Source organism: Spermophilus citellus (genome assembly GCF_964194105.1).
Source record: "Spermophilus citellus genome assembly, chromosome: 5".
NCBI lineage: Eukaryota > Metazoa > Chordata > Mammalia > Rodentia > Sciuridae > Spermophilus > Spermophilus citellus.
The window spans coordinates 56,990,233-57,013,818 of record NC_138186.1 but is presented as its reverse complement, the minus strand read 5'-3'; the positions used below and the strand labels follow the sequence as shown (position 1 = coordinate 57,013,818).

The following is a 23,586-nucleotide window of genomic DNA, read 5'->3' as shown; positions in this document are numbered from 1 at the left end:
CAAGGACAAATGAGTAGAAGACTTAGTAATAAAGGAAAAAAAATCCAAAGGTCAACTCCCCTGTTCCCACTTTGTGGGCTATTATGGTGTGCAAAAAATAACCATTATAAAAGGGCCATGAGCTATCTGAAATGCAGTGACAAAATGACAACTGATGCATTTCATTTCAAACAAAAGTCAAACTTTCCCCCCTCCATGAAAAATTCAGTAACAATGAGGTTGGTATTACTATGTACAAACTTATAGACACAAATAAATAGTATTTTAGAACCACCATTGGCTTCAGCACTAGAAATTAGGTCTGAGGAATTTCTCTCCAAACTCTCCATCTTAGACTCCTAAACTAACCAAGATAAATTCCTCATCATCTTTAATGTTATCTGAAAAAACTGGGGTGGTCTAATTTCTGAAACATAAAAGAGCCAGAAATTTCTAGTGAGCTTACCAAAGAGTCAGCCCTCTGACACCTGGAAAGCAGGAAAAACTACTAGATTCCCGGATCTAGGAAGATATTACACTTCCAATTTCCTTTGCATAGCTCTATATCTCTATTTCTACCTTTACTATGGCCTCCCCCTCTGATTTTCTCTTCAAAGGGTTTACTTTCTTTTCTGTCCTAATGCATTTAGAGTGATGTCAAGGATGCAATCTTTACTCTTGGTATTTAAGCCAACCCCAAATGGTCTTCAGAATTATTGGATTTTCCTTCTTTGTTTCCAGAGAAGGCAGCCAACTCTTCTGAAATATCATCTTGGTTCTGTCTCCCAGAGTTCAACACCTGGAAAATAGATTTCTGAGGTCCAACTCATTCTGGCAACTGTGGCCCAGTTCCTGACCCTGCAGCGTCTCTCCTTTCTTCCAGACTGTAGTTTATTCCTATAGTATGGGCGCAGTGTGAAAACCTTTCTGCACAAGGCCTACGGAGAAAGGGAAAAACAAATGCAAATGGCACCAAAGAATCAGCTGCCATGGGAAGAATAAGAATGTCTGATCTCTGGAGCCAGCACAAAATGCTGCTGGAATGAGGCCAACATCCACATCAAGCTATAGCAGGTAACCTGGACTATGCCCAGGACAGTGTGCTTGAATAGTGCTTTCCTGGCCCTTTGTCAAGGACTCAATCTCAGAATTCTCCCTGGCAGTACTTGTAAAAAGGTTTTAGAATAAATGTGAATTAGTCTCTTCATCTTAATGATCCATTCCAGGTACTCATCCACTGGAGGAGAATCAAGCTCTATGACAACACCTGATAGGTAGACTACTCTTTCTCTTTCTTCCTAGACTGAAACACTCTTCTATTCCCCAAATGTCATCAAAAAGACTACACTTGAAAATCTCTAGTTTGACTCTCTGTTTAGGAATTACTACAGATGTTTTCAGTGCATCAGCACAGAAGTTTTTGAAGAGTTTTGTTTTCTACTTAGGAAAGGCAGTTTCCAGTTCCAGGACCCTCTATATTGTCTGAAAAGTAGCCACAGCAAGACCTATGGTCCTGATGACCTGTTAACAGAGACAAGCAGACCACAACTTGTCAAAGCTAAAAAGAGAGAGTCAGCAATGTATATTTTAGGTTCTTCAAAATTTTATCACTTTATCCCTGGACTTTTCTTGACTGAAGTCCTAAAATATGAACCCACAGAGATTCTTATTATTACCACAGATTAGATGGCTGTATCTCAGAGAATTTATTGTTTCCATATCACAGTATGGAACTTTCTTGCTCAGAGGCCATCTGAATACAAAGTGTCTATTCAGTTGGTCAGCCTGAGATCCCCCACCAGAGGGATGGATGCTATCTAGATTCCATGGGAAGGAATGAGCTGCGGCTTCCCTGATTGCAGTTCAGGTTGAGAAGGATGTTCTTCCCTGCTGAGATGGCTGGCTGGCTTCACCAGTCAACATAAGTGCTTGTATACTGCTGGGCTGGCAAGTGTCTCCTTGTATCATCCTAATCCATGAAATGTCAAATGTTATCAACAGTCTAAAATAGGTCCTGACTGAAAGGGTGAGACAAAGGCTTGCAACTTCAATTTGCCAGACATTGCTGCAATTATAATACTGAGCCACTTATTAAAAACTAAGTGGTTTCTGTCCTGTAGAAAAGGGCAGAAGTGATCGTCAGTGTCCCATTGGAAGAGTAGATCAATTTCCTGGAACAGTGGCAAACATCGGCAAGGAATATGACCTTGATCAGCTCCATCATATGGCCTGGGGTTAGGAGACTCGAATTATCTGTGTCATTGCTTCTTCATCAGCTTGGTTTGGATCCTAGAGACAAAGACAGCATAATAATGATTAGAGTCCTCTGTAATAGCACAATGACCTCCTGGCTTTCAAAGCCAGGAGGGAACATGTACAACTTTGCCAAGAAAATCAAAGTTCTGTAATATATCTTTAAAGTCCATCCACATGGTTTAAATGTAGCTCCATTAGGAAGGAAACAATAAACCTTATTTCTTAAAAAAAAAAAAAAATATAAAGTGTAGCCTGGACCTCTATCACCAAACACTTCAGAGTTGATAGTGTTATTTCTTTCCTAAACACATGGAGCTGTGCTCTACTCTTAAGGGTTAATCAGGTGGCTAAGAAACAGACCCAGAGAAAACACTGACACGCTGCATTTTTATGTCATTTTCTGATCATCACATTTAAATACTGAGTGCTTAGCAAGGCTGGAAAAAACCTATATAATTTAATGCACTCATTTTGTAGATACTTGATGCCTGAAAGGATAAAGTGATTTGTTTGGACTATAATCAAAAAGTCAGGAGGCCAGCAAGGGTTAACTCCTAAATCTTTTGTCTTCTGTATGATTTTTCTTACTAAACTCAGGGTGCTGCTTCTCACTCGAGACCCAGTGTAAAGGCAAAAATCAGTCCTGGGAGGATTTTTCCAATACTCCACAGGAACCACCTTTAGTTCACCATAGAAGTCTCTGAAATCTCAGTAGGCAAGATCTGAGAAAAGACTGGAAGATTTCTGGATGTATAAAGACTGGAGTTGGGCCTTGAATAATAACTAGCACTTTCTGAACACTCATCATGCACTATGGACAGGCTAAAAAGGTGCCTAATGTGCATTACTACATGAAGTCCCCACAATATTCCTATGAAGTACCCAACACTATTCTACTTTACAGATGAGAAGACACAGGTTCAAAGAGGCCAAGTTAAGAGCAAGGTCATGTTGTTAGCACCTGGAATCAGGAAGAGCTCTTGGCACAGTGGCCTACCACATTTGGCAGTCCGCATTCACACAGTACATGGATGAATAGCAGTGAGAGTGAGGAGCTCTAAGAATACAGGTGAGGACTAATAGCTTCAAAGAGTTGTTAGTGTTCCTGTGTGGTGACATTTGAGGAAATCTAGTATAATTGTTGAGAGACATAATGAGAAAAATTGCTTAGAAACTACAAAGAAATTGCCTAATTTGTGGTGGATTAAGAAATGAAGAACATATATTGTTGAGTAAGGGACTTTTATGATAAAAAAAAAAACTACACAAGACTGACCTTGCATTACTGTATAAAGATCAATTGAAGGAGACTGGAGATCAATTTAGAGAATACTACAATAGTGTGATGGAATGTAGTATTTATATGGAATGAATTATCAGTACATGGAAGAAATTCATTAATTCCACAATCATTTACTGAGTGCTTGCTTAAAACTGGACATTATGCTAAGACCAATGAATACAGTAGAGAATAAAATTCTCTACTTTCTACATAACTGTACTCTAGGAAGAAAATGATCTTGAACATTTAGACAAATTAAATAATTAAATGGTAATTATACTGGAAAAAAAAAGATAGCATGAGAAAATTCTGGAATAGAAGAGACCCATCTAGATATTATGTGGGCTGGGAATAACCTTTCCAATCTAAACCAAGGCCTAAAAAAAAAAAAAAAAAAAAAAAAGAGACAGTTATACAAAAAGAGTGAGTGAAGAAGATTAAAAACTGAGAACTTTAAGGACAAAGGCCTATGGCAAGAGTCAAATAGATGAACAGTGAGCACAGAGAACCAAGAAGCAGGAAGAGATGAAACTAGAGGGAAAGGAGCAAGAGCACATGGGTGCCTTGCTGGCCATGGTAATAACTCTAGGTTTCAGGCCAACTGCAAATAGGAGAGGGTCAGGGGTGAAGGAGCTCAAGCAGGACAGTTATACATATTTAGAAGACCACACTAAGAGGTCAAGAATGTGAAGGCGGGGACAAGAGTGGAAGAAGGAAGACAAGTTGTTTTTTTATACCTAAGTCAAAGAAAAGAGGACTAGAACCAGGCTGACATAAGTTGGGAGGGAAAAAGGTAAATCAATTCAAATTATATTTCTAAAGATAAAATCAAGATATACTAACCCAGAAATGCCTGTAAGGTAATTAATTTAATTTCAGTAACCATTTTATTAAGTATCTTATATTAGGTAAATTACTAACTTTTCTCAGTCTGTTTCAATTGTAAAATGGTGATGATAGGTAATTATTATCTCATGGGGCTTGAGGTTGCTTAGAGCTAATTAAAAAACATAATAATTAATATAATACCTCTCATATATAGTATTAGTGAACACTGCTGTTACTATTACACTAAGAAACACTATAACTTATTCCATGAAAACTTAAGTAAGAATTTCAAGAAGGAAATAATAGTAGTAACTGGGAAAAATGAAGAGAGAAGAAAGGTTACAGGATTCAAGACCTCAAGGGCTTTTAAGAACAAACAGAAAAACTAAGAGATTATGTTGCATTCAATTTAGAGAATGTGATTACTCCCTGAGCATGAAATGGCAAAAGGACACTGGTAAAGGCTTCAACCCAAGAAAAATACAAGGCAATAAATAGAAGAATGAGCTCTTATCACCTCACCTGCATATGGGGACTATCCTTTTCTTTGGGAGAAAAAAATCGTCCACCTTCACCACGCTTCCGAGCCATGGCATGACGGTGCCGAGACTCATGCAGGTATTTCTAAAATAAGAAATAAAACTACTTAGTGACTAGCCAGAACCAGCAGAATTATCTAGTACACACACTGCATTGCTAAAAGTTCAAGAGAGCTGTGACCAGAGAAAGAGATAAGACTTTGAATTATGGAGCAAGTTTTGGAGAAAGTACTTAACCTAGAACATGAATAAAATGCAGTTAATCATACATAACTACTACTGTAAGAATGTAAACGTTAAATGGAAAAAAAAAAAAAAAAAAGGCATAGCAGAGATCACTACTTCCCCCTTAATAGAATACCAAGTTTTAGTTAGGCAAATGGCTGGTCAGTTAAAAAGACTGCATTTCCTAGCCTTAACCGAGGTAAGGTGTGACCATGTAACTAAACACTGGCTAGTGAGATGGATCTAACTTCTTGAGAGAGGGTACCTTTCCTGTTTCCTCTGTTCCCGGACCAGAGCCCAGTCTTGGACTGTTAAGTAGCGGACTGAAAATATTAATTAAAGCAGTAGACAGAGGAGAATGGATCTTGAGAACTGAAGGAATGATCTAACTACCAATCCAGGACAATTTATCTCTGAACTTCTTTTAAGAAAGAAAAAAAAAAAAAAAAATTTCAGACACAGTGGCAAGAGGATTGCTAGCTCCAGGCCAGCCTCCACAACTTAGTGAGACTCTGTCTCAAAAAATAGATAGATGGATAGATTTAGGAAAAAAAAAGGGGGGGGGGGGTCCTGGGAGAGTATCACTGGGCTCAGTCTCCAATACCAAAAACCAAACCAAAATAATAATTAAAAAATCCCATTTAGTCCACTGATTCTGTTGTTATAGTTGAAGCTATACATAAGCCATAACAAGTGCTAACTCTTACAATAAAAGATAATAGCCTCCTAATTAGCTTCAGTTGTTTAGAAGGAAAATAAACCATATAAAGGATAATTGTGATACTCCTGCTCTTGTCTTGTGTCCTTCCGAATGTTACACATACCCTTCTTTCCTTTGGAATTTTCCCTTCTGCTTCTAGTTTTGCCCGAGCTTGCCTTCTTTTGAGAATACGGTGGTACTGTTTGGCATTCACATAGAGGGGCTCTTCTTCAAGCATCTCTGCTCCAGGTAGGGGGATTCTCTGGATAGCAGGCACAGAGCCAGCTCCAGGCACCATCTGCACAAAGAAGAAAACAGAGTTTACAAGCAGCATAGGAAACAGTTTTTTTGGGTTCCTGTTATATAGATTCCTGAAGAACATTTATTACACTAAAGGTCTATCTGAATTTTAAACAACAGCCTCAGATGATTCTTTTATAGGGAGGTCAGGACCCACAAACACACACCACACTTAACTTCATGTACATCTGTTAACATTCAGACAAATCTTTTGGTGCTGCCACATTTTGGACTTTTGTATTACAGGCTCAGCCTTGGACTCTTTTGCTCTTTATGAAAAGGCAAAAGCAATACCCTTCATGAGGCTTTACTGGGTATTATGCTCAAGCACAAGAAAGCCTATTGGCTTAGGTGGCTCTAGGCCTCCAAAAAACAAACCTATGTCCAGGAAAAACAAAACAAAACAAAACAAAACAAAAAAAAAACCAAAACCAAAACCAAAAAACAAACAGAAAACACCACTGTTGGTTAGAGGGAGGCATTAGAGGGTTGGGCCTCTTCTAGTCCATCTCATATTCATGGCTTCACTTTCTAAGTATGCAGCCATAGAATGGCCAGAAACAGTCATCATAAGAATGAAATAGCAAAAAGGAAGGGAGGTACAGGATGACCAAGTGTTATAAATGCCTACAGGTATAGAAATAGGTTAATAATCCTTTCTGGTAGCTTTCTCACCTCTATGCAGACTTCTATTCATTCTTAATTTATGCATTTAGGAGCTATGAACTAATGTTCTATTTTGACATATGGTATTTAGCTTTTACTCATACCCCAACTCCCCAACATACTTATACTTTTGTTTGTTTCTCTAATGATTACAATCTAATTTTTAGTTTATTTTTTGTTTCATCCACCACAGGCGATGTGTTTTCCATTTTCCAATGATCAGTAGCCTATTCTTCCTTTCATTATCTGAATTCTGAATAAAATCATAAAAAATTAGATATTTACATCTCTTTAACCACTGCCGTATCTCTAGCACTTGAATTAGTCCATGGCACATAGTGTGGGCTCAGAACAAATTATGTTTCATTGTATTATTATTAGCAGGCAAAAATAAGAATGGAAAACAACAGTATATAAGAACAGCAAGCTGAAAAGTAAATTTCCTTACCATGACCATTCCTCCTGAATTGACCACATTGCCTGCCACTGGTAATGTAACAGTGACAGTCCCTTGTCCACTGCTGGTTGTGTTGGTATTGGCTCCTGTCTGAACAATCTGTGCTCCTGCCAAACTGGCTGCTGGGATGGTGATCATGCCTGAAACAGGGACTGTAACTTTAAGAAAATAAAATATAAAAACAAAATAGGCACACAGAACAGAAAGAAGGGAACACAGTTAGTCCCTCTTCTACCTGACAACATTCATCCACCCTGGAAAAACATGCTGAAAAGCACAAGAGAAAAAGTACTTTCCTAATCTTAACTCTGGTTTTCTATACATAAAATCCAACTATTAACTGTTTAGGACCTTGTCCGGAGTAAATCTATCCTTGAGATGAGTACTTGCCCTGGACAATCCAATAATTTCAAAAGGAAGCCAGAAAATATGGCAGCCTCTCCTATGCCTTAGTCTTGACTACAGCTATACCCACTGCTCTTATAGGTAGGAATAATCAATCTGCCACAGGCAGGAGGTTTTATAAATTTATAAGTTTAAGACCCCAAATTGAGGGGTTATAATCTTAAAGCACTTCAACTCCTTAAACTATCAGCAGTAATTGTTCACCATTCAGTCTGAGCTCTCACGAGAGCCCAGTCCAGCTCAGGCTCTAGTGCTGGATGATAGCACATGATTCTTGTACTCTATGGATTCTGTATACTGCAAAATTTTATTCACAAATCAAATCTTTAGTCATGGAATCTAAATGAGGTATTCTCTTTTTATTGGCAATACTGGATACTGAACCCAGGAAGTGCTCTAACACTTAGCTACATCCTCAGCCCTTTGCTAAGTTGCTGAGCCTGGCCTCCAACTTATTATCCTCCTGCTCAGTCTCCTGAGTCACTGGTATTACAGGTATGCACCCCAGCGCCTGCCTGGCCTAACTTACCCAACTATCTGACAAATGTTTCCAAAAGCCTTCAAGTTCAATTTGAGCACCTCTCCTCCCAAGCAAAACAGATTTATGCATCTATTCCTGGAACATTCTTCTCTAAGGGTCCTGCACTATATGTATTTGTTCACATCTCCCTTATTATCCTAGAGGCTCTTTGAGAACTCTTCTTTACTCCTGGTTGTTAAATGCTATATATGCAATAGACATATAAATCTTTTGGGAATGAATAATGAGTGACCAAACAAACAAAACACAACAGCAATGGGACAAAATGTTAACTTGATTATTGATATAGAAACTTTGTATTTACAATCTTCTATTTAGAAATATTTCTTCCCTATAACATTTAAAAGCTCACATAATCCCTTGGATCAGTCTTTTGACAACCACAGTGAGAACTCCATTCTATAAAAAAAAAACATTGTTCATGGGGTCCTGTAAATGAGTCCTGTTGAGCTCATAGCCTTCTGAAGCACTTACAATTCTCAGAATATAAAAAGATGCCCTAAGAAGTTCCAGGGAACCTATGGACCTACTTACCTTGCTGGAGAATAGTACCATCTGCATTAACTGGCTGGTAGACAATGGTTTGCCCTTCAGCAGTCTGTGCCACTTGCTGTCCCTGAACAGCAATTTGCTGCTGAGTCTGTGGGAAATAAATAACAACACAATGATAGTGTCCAAAAGATATCTACCAAAGAAAACTGACCATGTGGTCCTTTAAAACACAACACTTTTGATGGATTCCTTTCCCTATTTCCACTATATATGAAATACTTGGTTTTGCTATCTGATTTTCAAAGTCAGTTCTCCTCTTGAATTGACTCATTACCTGAGTCTGGCCAGCAGTGACGGCTGTCTGAGGCTGCTGAATGATGATCTGCTGGGTCTGACCCTGCTGTCCCTGGACCTGCACAGCCTGCCCACCCTGGATTTGGATCTGTCCAGGTGGAACCAGTTGTATCTATGGAAAAGAACACAAAGAAAGAAATGGTATTCTATTGCCACCACTTTCCTTTAGTTAAATGAATTTCTCTAGAAAATAGGAAATGCTTTGAAGAGGGAAAAAGACATAAGTCCTATTGTGCTCTCAATTTTGAATTAGTGACAACTTATTTTCCATTTATAAAATGATCAGGGAATTTTAATATGGTCTGGATATCTGATATTGAGGAATCAATGTTTATTTTTAAAAAGATGACAGAGGTGTCATTGTTATTTATTTCTAGAAGAATGTTCACTTAAAAGTACATTCTGGGGCTGGAGATGTAGCTCAGTGGTAGAATGCTTCACTAGCATGCACAAAACCCTGGGTTTAATCCCCAGTGCCACAAAAACAAAAAAGACCCCACAACATTCTGAAGTGCTTTTCACTGATGAGATGATATTATATGTATTCAAAATATCATTCCCAAGTCAATGGTAAACTGATGGTAGCACAGGTAGATATCTTTATGAGAGAGATACTGAACCACAGAATCCAGTTAAGCTACACGAGGATTACTGACCACAGAAACGATGAAATGTTTTTTTGTTTAGTTTCGAACCTCTGGGATATTTTGTTATGCAAAAATAGGTAACTAAGACAACGTGAATGATCCTAATCTTCTTTCCAATGCAATACCCTAATATTCAGTGCTGTCATTAATGTTTGCTGGCCTTTTTCTGATGTTTTTTCCCCAATATTCTTGTATCTATTTCCTTGTTCTCTCTTCTGATTCTATTGTCTATATCAGGCCAAGAATCTTAATCTAAAAATTATATGCAATGTTTTGCAATCTAGATATCGATCCTTTTTCTTAGAAGGCGTATGGTTTCACAGAAATGCTAAAATGGAGAATACAATTCAAAAAAGGTTAAGAAGTACCTTTTTTTTTTCTTTTTAAAATAATGACTATCAAAGAACACTCATAAGAAGCCATTTCTTACATAAGAGGGATTTAAGCCTTAAGCATTTTAAGGGAGACTGGAATCTCACCTATAGCTTTGTTTGTGTGTGTGTGTGTGTGTGTGTGTGTATAAGTAATTTTTCAGCTTAATTAGTTACAATCCTATTTTAAAAGCAGGGAAATATACAACTCTTCCAAGAAAAACAAAATGTCATTATATCAGAGAATTCAGAGCTAGAATGAATCCTAGATGTCACCTACATAAACTACATTTCTGGTTGGAAAAACCAATGATTAAATGGCTTGGCAATGGAAGTTAGGTTACTACTCTCACAGTATACTGTGCCTAGAACTTGATCATAGTGCCTCTATTTGACAGTGGAGAAGGCATCATGACCAGGGACTGGAGAAGAAGCAGACAGAGAAGGGCAGAAATGAAAGAGTAATGTGAAATTGAAAAAGCACACACTGAAAATAAATTTAGAGCTTCATACATTTATGCATGGAGAAATGTGGAAACTATTTTTAATCTCAGCTACAACTCGATTTTGGTAAAAATATGCCAATAGCATTAACAATGTTCTTACCCTCTGCTCAAGCAACCCCACTTTGAAACTACACTTAAAACTCAATTGAAAAGTAAAACTGTAGTGATCTATGTTTATAATAGCCTCATCTATAAAAGCAAAAACAAACCCAAAAACCTTCAACTACACTTTAAGGATTCTGAATTTCTGAATCATCAAATTGAACATTATGAAGGAATTAAAAATGACAACTAAGAAAACAATGCAATATATATTTAAAAGAACAGGTTGAGGGGACTGGGAATGAACCTCAGTAGTGCAGCACTTGCCTCACATGTATGAGGCACTGGGTTGGATCCTCAGCATCACATAAAAATAAAGAAAGATACTGTATCCATCTACAACTAAAAATATTTTTTAAAAGATAAGTAAATAAAAGAACAAGTAAAGAAAACCTATGGGCATGGTATAAATTACGTATAAAAACACAGGGATTATGCAAAAATTACAAGTTGAATTTATAAGCAGTGTCATGGCTGATTTTTTAAAACTTATTTACTGTAACTACTAAAACTATTCAAATAAGTAAAAAGTTAATATTCTTCCACATCTCCTTTTCTGGGCTCATAAACATATATACCCATAGGGAACTGATACTGTATTAAAGATGAAACCACACAGTGAACATTGTTTTTGCAAACTATTTTTCACTAAAAATCCTTCAACATTAACCCAAGTCAACAGTTCATCCTTTTTAGCAATGACATAATACTTCATATGTGAATATAATTTATTCAAATCATTTCCATAGATAATTAATGGATTCAGATTACAAAAAAATTGTTTTGCTAGCACAATGCTGCACTAAATGTCTGTACATTTCTCTCTACACATTGATACTTTTCTTCCCATAGGCTAGATTCTCAAGTGGGACTGCTAAATGGTTTATGTATTTAAGAGATAGTGAGATGACCTCCCAATGGGAAATGACCAAAACCAATGTGTGCTTCTGTTTTTCCACATCCATTCTAGCAGTGGATATAACCAATTTAATATCCCTCCAATTTTAAAATTTTGATGCCACGGAGTTGCATGTTAGCATTCCCTATATATTTCTTTCAATTTCTTCTACACCTATGTCCTATTTACTTTTGTTTTGTTTCCCAGTTTTCAAGTCGATTTATCTTTTTAATTGATTTTCAAAAAGAATCTTGCTTTTTAAAAATTCTTTCTATATTTTTGGTAATGTTGTATCAAATTAATTTTAACCTGCTTTTCATTCATTTTCTTCTTCTCCTAACTTTCTAAGAGAAATACTATTTATTTTCATTTCTTTTAAAGTAAAGCATTTCAGATTATCAAATTTTGTTGTAAGTACATCTTTAGGTAGGTTTTCTTTTCCATTATTTATGAAAAAAAAACAAGTTATATGGAAAAATAACAAGTTATTTGTTAAAAAATGAGAAGGATAACATTTCTGACTAGAAACAATCCAAAGCAGGTTGGTATACTCCCTCCCCTAACCCTCAAGTGTGCCAATATAACTTATATCAATAAATCACTTAATAAAAGATTCTTATCTTTTTATATTCCTTATAGCAATTCAAGATCATGCTCATATAATTTCTGCATAGTTCTGCTTTATATCACTAGTACTACAAAGAAAGAAAATTAACTAAATAAGAAATAGTGGGTAAAAAGCAATTAAATGTAACATGACTGTCTAGCAGTCTTCAACAACCTATTCCTTTAAACTTCTTATGTGACAGACTTTCGAAACATTTTTTAAAATAGCACTCACTTGTTGCAAACCCTGTGTCCCAGAAACAGGTACTTGCATGATGGTTTGACCTTGTCCCCCGGGGACAGCCTGGACCATAATAGGTTGGCCAGTTGATGTGATTAATTGGCCTCCACTGACTTGCACCATTAATGGTTGGCCCTGGACCTAGAATGAAATAAAATAAGAACAATGAAATAACACAAGACACAAAATTATTTTTACTAAGACAATCACTGGAACTATTCTGTTAATTGCTAGAGGGGGGGAAAGGTAGGAGAAATACTAGGAAAATAAGCTTAGTTCTCAAATTATCTTTTTCAAATATCCCTGGTATCTCTGACTAAACACCAAACTGAATCTTTTAAGGTCTGATATAATGGAGCATATCTAAAATCTTCAGAAGTATTAACAGATACAAGACATTTATCACCAAATAAAGTTTTCCTTTTTAAACCAATACCCATGAATGGTCTCTTGTGAGGGCTGCAAACCATGAATTGAGAAGAAGGTGATGGATGGTTGAGTGCAATTCTAAATAATCCAGAGGGAGTAAATCAAACTGCTCTAGGAAAGTGGGTAACATGAGTCCTGAAAGCTTATGCAGAGGATTCCTTTTCCCATAGTCTCTCAAGCAAAAGTGAAATGTACACATTTTATTCTCTTCACCCTCTGAATCTAGATGTTTGTTGCTTAAAAAGTCCACTATTAAAGACTTCCTGCAAATATTTTCTGGTCAGTTTGCAATCTTCATGGTAAAGTTCCTCACACTGCATCTTGTAGTATCTACAGTTATTTTAGCTTTATCAGAAGCAATGACAAATACCGAAATTAGAGCAGTCAAGTGTACAAACAGAATTTCCAACTTTCAAGGGCCTAGAAGTAAATGAATTACTCTAGAAAGCAGGTCACTGCAAGTGCTCCACCACATCTTAAACCTCAAATACCTAATAGGAAGAATGCTTTCTGGAAGCCAAAATATAAGCTATGTTAGGAATAAACAGGAATGATCAACACAAGAGCTAAGAGACCCAAACTTTCATTTTCATGGTCAATTTTTGTTTTGAGGAATTATTTAAGAGAACAAAAGAATACTTGTATGACTAAAATATTCATTCTTAATGCCAGAAATTAATGTGCCAGATGAGTAGGATAGTAAGAACTTCCTACCACTGCCACCAATGTACTAAATCTACAGAAATATTTAAATACTAGGTTTTGCTTAACTATTCCATGAGAAATTTCACTTTAAGGACTTTACAGCCTGACTTTCATGTTTTCTCCTTCCCTTACTTCCCCATTCGAATTCCCTTTGCTACGCCAAATGCTTGCATATGCTGTATCAGAAAAGATTTATTAGAAGACTTACTGCATGAGTAACTGCAGGAAGTATTTAGAATTCTCCAAAAATAATGAGACCCTTAGAGAAAAGGTTTCCATTTCTTTAAAATACAATTTATTTAAGTAGTTACAAGACACATCATTAATCATTTTCTGGCTACCCACTGTCTTAATTTCCTCCCCCACTGACATGCTATATGCACATGATAAAACTGAGACTCCAAAGAGCTCAGTGTTTACAACACATAAATGATACAAGGACACATGCATCAGACAATAAGCCATACAGTTAAGAGCATGTTACATTCCCATTCCACAAGTGGTTAACGACAATCCAAAATACTATTTTATACATTAATAAGATGAAGCAAGCATAAACAACATAAACAAGCTGTTGAACTAAGATTCCAATACAGTTCAGGACTACCAATGAGCTCAGCTTCTTTTAGACTAATTTATGCTCAGAACTAGCTGCATTATATCATCACTAAATGCTACTGGTGGCAGAGGCAGGAGTTGAAAGGGTAAAGTGAAATGACTGTATGAAACAGTTAACTACAGGATTCTTAGCAGCACTAGTAATAAAGTGAAATGCTGGTTTTATATTCTAGACCCTACCCTGAATCATTTCCAATTCAATGAAAGAAAAAAGAAAGGGCATCTAAATTTTATAATTTTTCAAAAATATGGTCTTTTTAAAAAATATCTTTATTTCACTTATTTATTTATTTTTTATGTGGTGTTGAGGATCGAACCCAGGGTCTTGCACTTTCGAGGCGAGCGCCCTACCACTGAGCCACAACCCCAGCCCAATACAGTCCTTTTAATCAAAGTAATCTACAAAGAAAAGACTAGTGCCTCTACTTCTGTTTTTGTTTGTTTGTATTGTTTTTTTGAAAATAGGAACAGGCCAAATTTTAACCCCAATTTATGGCAATGAACATGGCCATACATAATGAAAAAACTGCACCGTTCAACTTAGAAACCTTTAAAATATACTTTTTTTTTTTTTAAAGCATATCCAAGTAACTATCAAGAATCATTAGGGTCGCTCTAATACCTAAGTCTTGAAAGTGTACCCCACCCTGCTGAACCAAACAGAATGGGAATAATCTCTACAAATCTAGTAATAAGACAGGTCATTATTTTCCCAGGAAAGGTAGTGAAAACTAACAGTTATGAAGAGATCAACATGATTCAGTGCTTAAACCTTGCTCAACTATTATTTTACAATCAAGTTGGCCCTTTAATAATAAACAGCCTAGTTAATTTGCATGTGTGTAAAATTCTTTCTCAACTATAATACAAACTCATGAAATTTTGCCATGCAATCAGATCGAATCTGAGCACTTTATGAGTCCTAATGCCACTTTTAAGAATTTTTTCTTGTCATGTTTCTTTCTTTTCCAGAGACTTGCTCACTAGTCAAATACAGTTTTCTGAAAACAGATACAACAGTCACTACATGACTTAGCATGGATCATTAGGGAAGTGGCAACTTAGCCTCAAAGACAAGTTAGAAGCATCAAAAACATGCAACTGACTGATTCCTACTTGAGATCCTAACACACACAGCACCAGACATAAGGAGAAATTCATGCAGTGCTCACAAAGAATCAGAGAGGGCACCACTACCTGGAGGGTCTGGACCTGCTGGCCTGAGGCAGATGCCACCTGGGCCTCAGTCTGCAACTGGACGGCAGTGACACCACCCTGCTGCTGAGAACAGGAACAGGAAGATCTTGAAATGTATCAGGAAGGAAATGTATAGTTCAAGACATGAGATTACCTTACCTCTTGTGGGAGGGGGAGGAAAGTCTTCTTTCAAAAGACTTACCCTACACAGGGCTTTCAAAATGTATAGTCTCCCTAAACTGAAGCTGTTGTGTGGTAGGATCAAAGATATAAGCATCCTACACCCAGAATGGACCTTAAAACTTACTTCCACACTCAAAAAGGCCAAATAACATTAACACAAAAATTTGTATATAGGCTTTCCCTCCAGAAATATTTCACTCTTCTGCTTACATAATTTTAATCCTCTTTATACTTCCTCAAATAAGTTCACAAGAAACAATGAAGATTTTCTGGGGCTTAAATGCAATCACCAATAAAGGAAGGATGAATTGATCACCGTGAACCATCATCTTCATAGCCATTGGCTTTTATGTCCCAAGACCAAGACTTATTTCTATCCAAATGAACTGTCTTAGAAACAATGTTTTCAGTGATTCAACCTTATTTTGATGTTCTCATAAGTTTTGACAGAATAGAAATTCACACACCACAACACTGGCCTGCATGGAGGACCCTTTGTAACTTTCTCAAAGGCAGCTGGAGGAAGCTGCCAGAGCCACAGCAGCTACAAGGAAGGGAAAAGCAGCAAGGGAGTATAAATAATTAATCTCTTAATCAAGAGGAGCTCCTTCCTTTGATTATTAGATCAGAAAAACTCACCATTAATACTTCCTTTGCTCTCCCTACTTTGCTAAGTTGGATTTTGAATGCAAAAACTATTTCTAAGATATCAATCTTGGCCTAAGGTCAAATGAAAGCATAATACATCTCTTTTTTCCCCTTTCTTCTAGGATTGGGAAAAAAGTGAAGTTTTACTGAAATAAATCTAGACAAAAAGTGTATATATTCAAGGATGCAATTTATCTTATTTAGGAATAAACTAGCAGCTGGGAATTTCTTTCTAATATGTGGTTATCCACATGTTTAAATAATATCTGGGTGTTGAACTAAAGCTTTTTAGAATAGGTACTAGGGTGGACCACATCAAAGAATGATGAATTTCTTGAAATCTGACTGGTGTGTACTATGGCCAAACCTTCACAAAATCACAAGTTAGCTCAAAGAAGGGGTGGGAGGGAGGGTTGAAAAATAATAATGATTTAAAAAAAACAAACCCAAACTCCAAATGTCCATCAGATAAACAAACCAGATTTTATCATTTTCAGTGAGACCAAAGAGGCAATTTATTATTAAACCAGGCTCCCATAAAGAGCAGATTCTAGATGGTCATGAACTCATAACACTTTAGCATAAATTATACCAAATAGTTCACTAGATTTGGTACCTCTTAAATAATTCCCAATAATCATGTAACAGCCAATTTGTGCTATTATCAGTTCCACTGCTGTGATGTTTCAGGATGTTTTGCTTTCATACCTGCTGCTGAATCTGTCCAGCCTGCACAACAATCTGCTCTGTTGAGCTATTGCTATTTGCCGTATATTGCTCCATGGCCCCTCCCAGATAGAATCCTGTCCACAGTGAGCTTCACTTTGGAGAGCCTAGAAGACTGTGAGGTGGTGCACTCCTGTTAGAAAAGTTGGGAAAATAAATTATAATGAGATTGTCAAATTATAACTGTGTTTAACATTTATAATAAAATGAGATAAGAGAAAAGAAAATGTTAATTATCAATATTATCTTTAACTAGACTTACATGGTCAAAAATAACATCACAACACCATTTTCATGAAAATACTTTTAGTCCTTTTTTATAAGCGATCTTACCTTTCAATACTACCAGAACAACACTTACACCTTGGCAATACTCATTAAGCTATAATATCTTTGTTGCAAGGTCTATTTAACACAGATTTTCAGATCTGTGGGAGTACTTTAGAGAATAAAGATTCTTTATTTTGTATCACACACTTGCTGCCCATCAAACATGTTACTCTAGTTCACTATATATGGTAAGCAATTTAAAATTTCAGGGCTTATTATTTAGTAAATAGTTCACTCCAAATGTGAAGTCAATTTTTTTTATATCAAAATCTCTATCCTATGAACAGTGCAATTATTGTGTGTCACCTAAAAAAAAAAAAAAAAGATAAGAAAATATCCATTGGTAGCACTAAGAAAGCTCTAGTAAAAGTTTAAGAGTTTGTATCATAATACAAAAACTAAAAAAGACATTATACAATGTCAAAATTTGCCACACCATCGGAGTTAATCTGTCTTTCCCTGTTTTATGCAGTGGTGTCTCCTTAGCATCATTACTTTTGTACTTTGGGGTCATTATTAAGTAAAATGAAGATTACATAAATGCAAGCAGTGTGATTCTACAACCAACAGTATGACAGTTGAGATAGCCAATAAACAATTAATGGTGGGAATTAGCATGGATACACTATCTTGTCTTTGGCCAAACAACGTGAGATTTTCTCACACTACTTGGAATGACACACAGTTTAAAACTTATGAGTTATTTTCTTTTGTAATTTTCCATTTAATATTTTGGGACTGTGGGTAATTGAAACTATGGAAAGATATCTTGCATAAGGGGGAACCATTGTAAGTGTGGCAGGGTAGCACACCTCTGTAATTCCAGCTAATATATGGGAACCTGAGTTAGGAGGATCTCAAGTTTGAGGCCTACCTGGGCTATTTAATGAAATCCTGCCTCAAAATAAAATAAAAAAGGCTGGGGATGTAGCTTAGAGATAGAGTACTCCTGGGTTCACTTCCCAGTATAAGGGAGGGTGATGGTGGGGGGAACAACCTGCCAAATCCTTAAAGTCAGCAAATAACCAGTTACTGTTCAAATCTATCCTTTTCACACACTTTCAGATTTGAAGACTCCTTTTTAAAATAAGGACACAATTAGATAAACTGAAGTGATATGAGAACCCAGAATAAAGACTTGATTGAAACAGTAACATTATAAAATTCCAAAGATTAACTTCATTTTGGAAATAAACAAAATGTAAACAAACCATTCCTTTTCAATTTTTCTGTAGGCCTTCATAAATTCCAAAATTTGAAAGATAAAATTTTGTGCACTAAGTTGCACATTACAGGGGCAAAGTGAAGTACCACTCTCCATCAACCTATGTGTGGTAGATGAGATTAATCACTTGAAGATGTCTCAATACCATGTTGTAAATGAAGAAATCAAAATAGATTTCATTTGCAATGTTCCCCCAAAGCCCCAGCTTGGTGCTACTGGAAAAGAAAACCTTGAGAGAATTAATGGCAAGTCTTCTAGTCACTGGTGGTCTGTCCTCCAAGGGAACCCCTATCTATACTAAAAAGTGTACTATACTAAAATGTATTCTGAAATGTATCAAAAAATAAGATGGATGAATGGGTCTGGTAAGGTAAGTATGGAAAAAATGTTAATGGTAGATTCTAAGTGGTATGTATACAGGTGTTCACTGTAAAATTCTTAACTTTACTGTACAAAGAATTTTACACTAATTTTTGGGGAGGAAATATATAATCTAATCTAAAAACCAATCAAGCCTATGACCCCACAATCAAAATAGGTACAATATAAGCTTATACAAGTCTTTATGACAGGATGGCTATGCCATCATAGCACAGTGGCTTGTGGCTATATGGTTGTCCAAAACACTGCCTTTGCTCCATCAGAATGCACATTTCTGGCCACCATTTGGATTTACACATAGGGAACTAATATGCTTAACACATATGTAAAACTGATATTTTTCACTGCATACTGACACATAGATCTTCTGATTTTTATACCAGTCTCTTTTGAATTGGTTGACTAAGTCAGCTGGAGAAACTCTGAACATAGTACAGAAAAATCAGGTTATCAGCCAGACTAAGTGGCTCTGCTAGGGAAGCCAATTGACCTCCTCAAATTTTAACCAGTCTCTAACACACAATACACCTGTTTCTAAACTAATAAAATCAAGGTCAGGATATTTTTATGAACCTTACTATAAGATAGTAATCTAGAGACAAACAAACAAAAACAAAACAGATCAGTAGTTCCTTTGGATTGTAGAAAGGCAGATGGAGTTTTACAAACTTCCTGGTAATAAAAATGTTTTACATCTTCATTATGGGGGTAGTTATGCAGGGGTATATATCTGTTTAAACTCATTAAAGTGCTCGCTTATAATGATTATACTTTGGGCCTAAATTGTATCCCAATATTTAAACTAAAAAATAAAGATCATGAGATGTCCTCTGTATTTCAACATTTTCAACCAAATTCTCTTCTTCTAATTTCCAGAAATTTACATTTGTCTGTGTTTTGAGTCTTGCTCTGTTGCCCACGATAGACTTGAACTCCTAGGCTCAAGTGAGCCTACCTGGCTCAGCTTCCTGAGTAGCAAGAATATAGACACCATGAAGCCCAGCCAGAAATTCACATCTTATCACACTAAAACATAACCTGAAGCACATGGGAATGATTAATATATGTATAACATATATTTTCTTAATTAGTTTATTCTGATAATACAAATGCTCCAATTTAAGAACATTTAAATCCACTATACTCTGAAGGGTAAAAATAGAAGAAGCCTCAAAATCTAGCATAACTCGTTAACATTAATGAGGGGATGATTCAGTGTTGAGTGGAGTTCGATACTGACACTACTAATGGTGGATGCTATGAGCATTTGGCTTCAGTGAAGCCATATGTTCTCACTACTGTGAACTTCAGTTAGTGGAACTGTAACACAATCTTGACACATTGTCTTTCCTCAAGAGCTTCTCTGCCTAAGATTATGACAAAATTAAGTCAACCAGATTTAGTCTGGCTAGTTCTTAATTCTAACACAAAGTTTTGAATTTTTTTTTCCTCCAAGAGAGAAAGAATGAGAGTGTGCATTTATTATGGTTAGCATGAAAATTCTCTTCCCATAGCATCTGTGCCCTGCCATTTCCAACTGCAGAAGCAGAAATTTGGCCAATGACTAGGTATCCATTCTATTTGTACATATAACATTCTAAAATCAACCCTTCCAGAAACTCAACTTGCAAGCCTATGAAAAGCCCTCTGATCACATTTGACAATCATTACCAGGTAAACATTAGACTTAACTTTTCTAAGGATCTCTTTCTAACTTTTGATTTTTTTTTAACCACAAATCACAGTAAGAAATACACTTTGTATCACAATTCAGTACACACATAAACTACAAAACATGTTGCTAAAACATTTCATGAAACATTACTTATCTTTATACAACATAAAATGCACTTGGATATTCTAAATTTTATTATTAAAAATGACCAGTTTGACTCACTAAAACTTAATTTCAAAACTCAACACATGAAAAGGGTAGTTTCATGTGTGTTTGATAAAAGGCTGGACAACATTGTGCTGTCCAGCGTCCATCTCCCTTGAAGTTTTTGAACTGGAGCTTCCTAATTTGCCCCTTCTCTCCTGTACGGTATACCATGTTGTCAGACACTGTTCTAGTGATTTTGGAAAGAAAAAAAAAGTGATTAAGATTCTGACTTCAAAGAGTACTTTTAAATTTAGTAAAGGAGTAAGAAGTAGTTGTGTGTGGTGGTATACCCCCGTAATCCCAACAACTCAGGAGGCTGAGGCAGGAGAATTAAGTTTGAGGTCAGCCTTGGAGACTCAGTGAGACCCTTTCTCAAAAATTAAAAAGGGCTGGGGATATAAATTTCAGCATATTAATAGTATACAATAAGGCCCCACATGCAGAGAAAGGTCACACTACTGTCTCTAAAATGTCAGGCAATACTACAAAGTTTCTCTGCCCACAGGTGGAAGATCTTGAGGTATTGAGCAAATGACTTTTGCAAAGACGTCTAGTTGGGTGGGGAGGTAGCTCAGTGGAAGCACTTGCCTAGATGGTGAGGCCCTGAATTAGATCTCTAGCACTGCAGGGTAAGGGTGATAGTGGAAAGATATCAGGCAAAAGTATACGGTATTTTTAAAATGATCAAATGTACTTATTTTTAGCTACCAAGATTAAAGCCGTGATTCAAAGACAAATATAAATGCTTGTTAAAAACATCTAACCCATGCTGTCCCATCTATTACAAATAATATGAGAATTAATAGGATTTTAAAAATAATTTAAATAGAAAAACTCTTCCTAAAAAGTGAAAAACAAGTTTTAATAGTGGAAAGAATACTGGACTAGTTTTCTTGACCTCAGAAAATGTGATTAAAACAAAAAGAAAAAAGTACCATATACTTAAGTTAACTGAGAAGGACTGCAATAAATGTTTCATCTGAGTAAAAATAATTTTTAGTCTCCTAAGAGAAAACAACTTTCTAGCCCCCAAGAAGTCCACCACTACCATGGGACACAATCCACAAATGAGAAACTAGCTTTCCAATCTTAGAAGGGAAAAAAATATGCATGCCACCCACAGGTTCTAGATTCCCCTCTACCTGAACCTCCAGACAAAATAACTGCTTCCAAACAATTTCTTGGCAAGATCTATATGGGTGATCTTTCTTGCCTAATCTCATTACTATTGTACACTTCCTTAACCTACTTTATCCTTTGCCTCAAAAACACAACACAATATGATGCCTCTGAACATGCTTCTCTCTGAAAGCAATGCTCTTCCATTCTTTCCGTCCAAAGATAACTAATCAACTGTCAAGGCTAACCAAAAGTGTGGCCAGGAGCCACTGACTGCTCTTAAAACACTACAGGACGGAAATTGGCCCCTACACAGCACTAACCATTTAGACTCATTGCCTTTCAAATGTAAATCTCCATCAAGCAGGTGCGGCTCTTATTTACCTCTACCCACTCCCTTTCTCCAGCACCATAGGTGATGAGTTTCCCCCTCAGCCAACAAAAAAAGTCCACAACACTTTCTCGGGATTAGAAGTATATCAGGAAAAAAAAAAAAAAACAAGCCACCGACAAATGTGTGGCCAGAACTGTCAAGTCAGACACTTTCAAAGTGACACAGAAAGGTAAAAGGAAAAAAAAAATAATAATCGGTACATTTCCAAGGGAGGAAGAGTTCACAGAATGAGCAACGGAGAAGACAAATAATATAAACAGTAGTTGTGCAGCCTCCGGGAAAGAATGCGCAGGGCTATCAATCTTCTAAGAGTGAGGTTCCAAGCACCGAATGGCCGGGCCTGGCAGACGGACAGCTTGGTTGGGCTTCAGCACGGAGGTGTGCGGTCCTGCCCGGACAAGCGAGGCGGGGAGGAGAGGAAATGACGAGCCAAAAGGGGGTGGTAACGGCGCCCGGCCAAAGACTCGGGGCTAGTGGGCCAGGAGGGGGGGGGGGCGCGGCGGGACAGGGGAGAACCAACGGCCCCCTCCCCGGCCCGGAGTGGCGGGGCGGGTCAGCTGCGGCCTGCGGCGGGGGCGGGCCGGCCAGCTCCGCCCGCCGCACTCCGAGCCTGTGGCCGCGGCGCGCGTATTTTCCAGGCCTCCCTGCTGACCCACAGGGGCTGCGGACACAGGGGCCCGGACTCACTCAGGGCCGGGGACACGTGCCCGCGGGAGGTCCTTTCGTCCCGAGGGTCGGGGCGTGGAGAGTACAAGGGCGGATTTAAGGATGAGGCTGGAATGACGGGGAAAACCGCCGGGGCCCAGGACGCGCTTGTGTTGAGTGTAGGGGCACTTGTGGCAGTCAAGGCCACCACCCGCATATCCGGAGCCCGAGAACCCGGGCCTAAGGGTCGGAGGAAAGAGGTTGCATCCCCAACTGGCACTGGCACCCCGCAAGGGACAAGAACCCAAAGAGCCTTCCCCCGGGGGAGCCATCCCCACACTGGGCGGCCCCTGCAGGCCCCCGCCGGGAGTGCCCCGAGTCGCCAGCAGGCTCCGGGCCGGGGCCTCCGGCCGCCCTGCTCGGCTAGGCTCAGCTCGACTCCCCGGGCTCGACGGGCGCCTGGGCCTCTCCTGAGTGGTCAGCGAGACCCGCCAATCGGGGCGCTGGGGCCGGCTCTGGGCCGCTGGATATTGGCTCCTCATACTCACCGTGCCTCGCTCCCCCGGTTCGCTGCCCGCGCTGATTGGCTCCAGTACCGGACCCCGAAACCCAATCAGAGGCTCCAGCCGCCGCTGCCGCCGCCACTGCCGCTGCCTCGCAAAATGGCGAACCTGAACAAAGGGGAATCGGGCCTCCCTCCAACCGCCTC

General features: G+C 37.9%; 1 protein-coding gene across 14 annotated transcripts; it reads right to left on the bottom strand.

Annotated features, from left to right (window-relative positions):
- Positions 1-92: 92 nt before the first annotated feature.
- Positions 93-23,577, bottom strand: NFYA (nuclear transcription factor Y subunit alpha). Of its 14 annotated transcripts, none has more exons than XM_081296629.1 (10): positions 23,426-23,577; positions 16,884-17,034; positions 15,342-15,428; positions 12,390-12,536; positions 9,005-9,136; positions 8,713-8,818; positions 7,224-7,390; positions 5,986-6,107; positions 4,868-4,969; positions 93-2,268 (listed from the first exon to the last, which is right to left on the bottom strand). In XM_081296629.1, the coding sequence occupies exons 2-10, from the start codon at positions 16,956-16,958 to the stop codon at positions 2,238-2,240; spliced, it is 969 nt and encodes a 322-aa protein (XP_081152755.1). In that variant the 5' UTR covers positions 16,959-17,034; positions 23,426-23,577; the 3' UTR covers positions 93-2,237. The 14 variants fall into 14 exon arrangements, with proteins under 14 accessions (XP_081152755.1, XP_081152764.1, XP_081152762.1 ...); XM_081296638.1 differs by having other exon boundaries at positions 5,934-6,107; positions 7,224-7,372; XM_081296636.1 differs by having other exon boundaries at positions 5,934-6,107; positions 15,345-15,428.
- Between the last annotated feature and the right edge of the window lie 9 nt (positions 23,578-23,586).

Coding starts and splice junctions, on each gene's coding strand:
- NFYA (XM_081296626.1), bottom strand. CDS start 16,958: ATGGAGCAATATACGGCAAATAGCAATAGCTCAACAGAGCAGATTGTT. Junction 9,137..12,389: donor GGACACAGGGTTTGCAACAA/GTGAGTGCTATT, acceptor TCTTTTCCATAG/ATACAACTGGTTCCACCTGG. Junction 7,391..8,712: donor TGGTACTATTCTCCAGCAAG/GTAAGTAGGTCC, acceptor ATTTTCTTAAAG/TTACAGTCCCTGTTTCAGGC.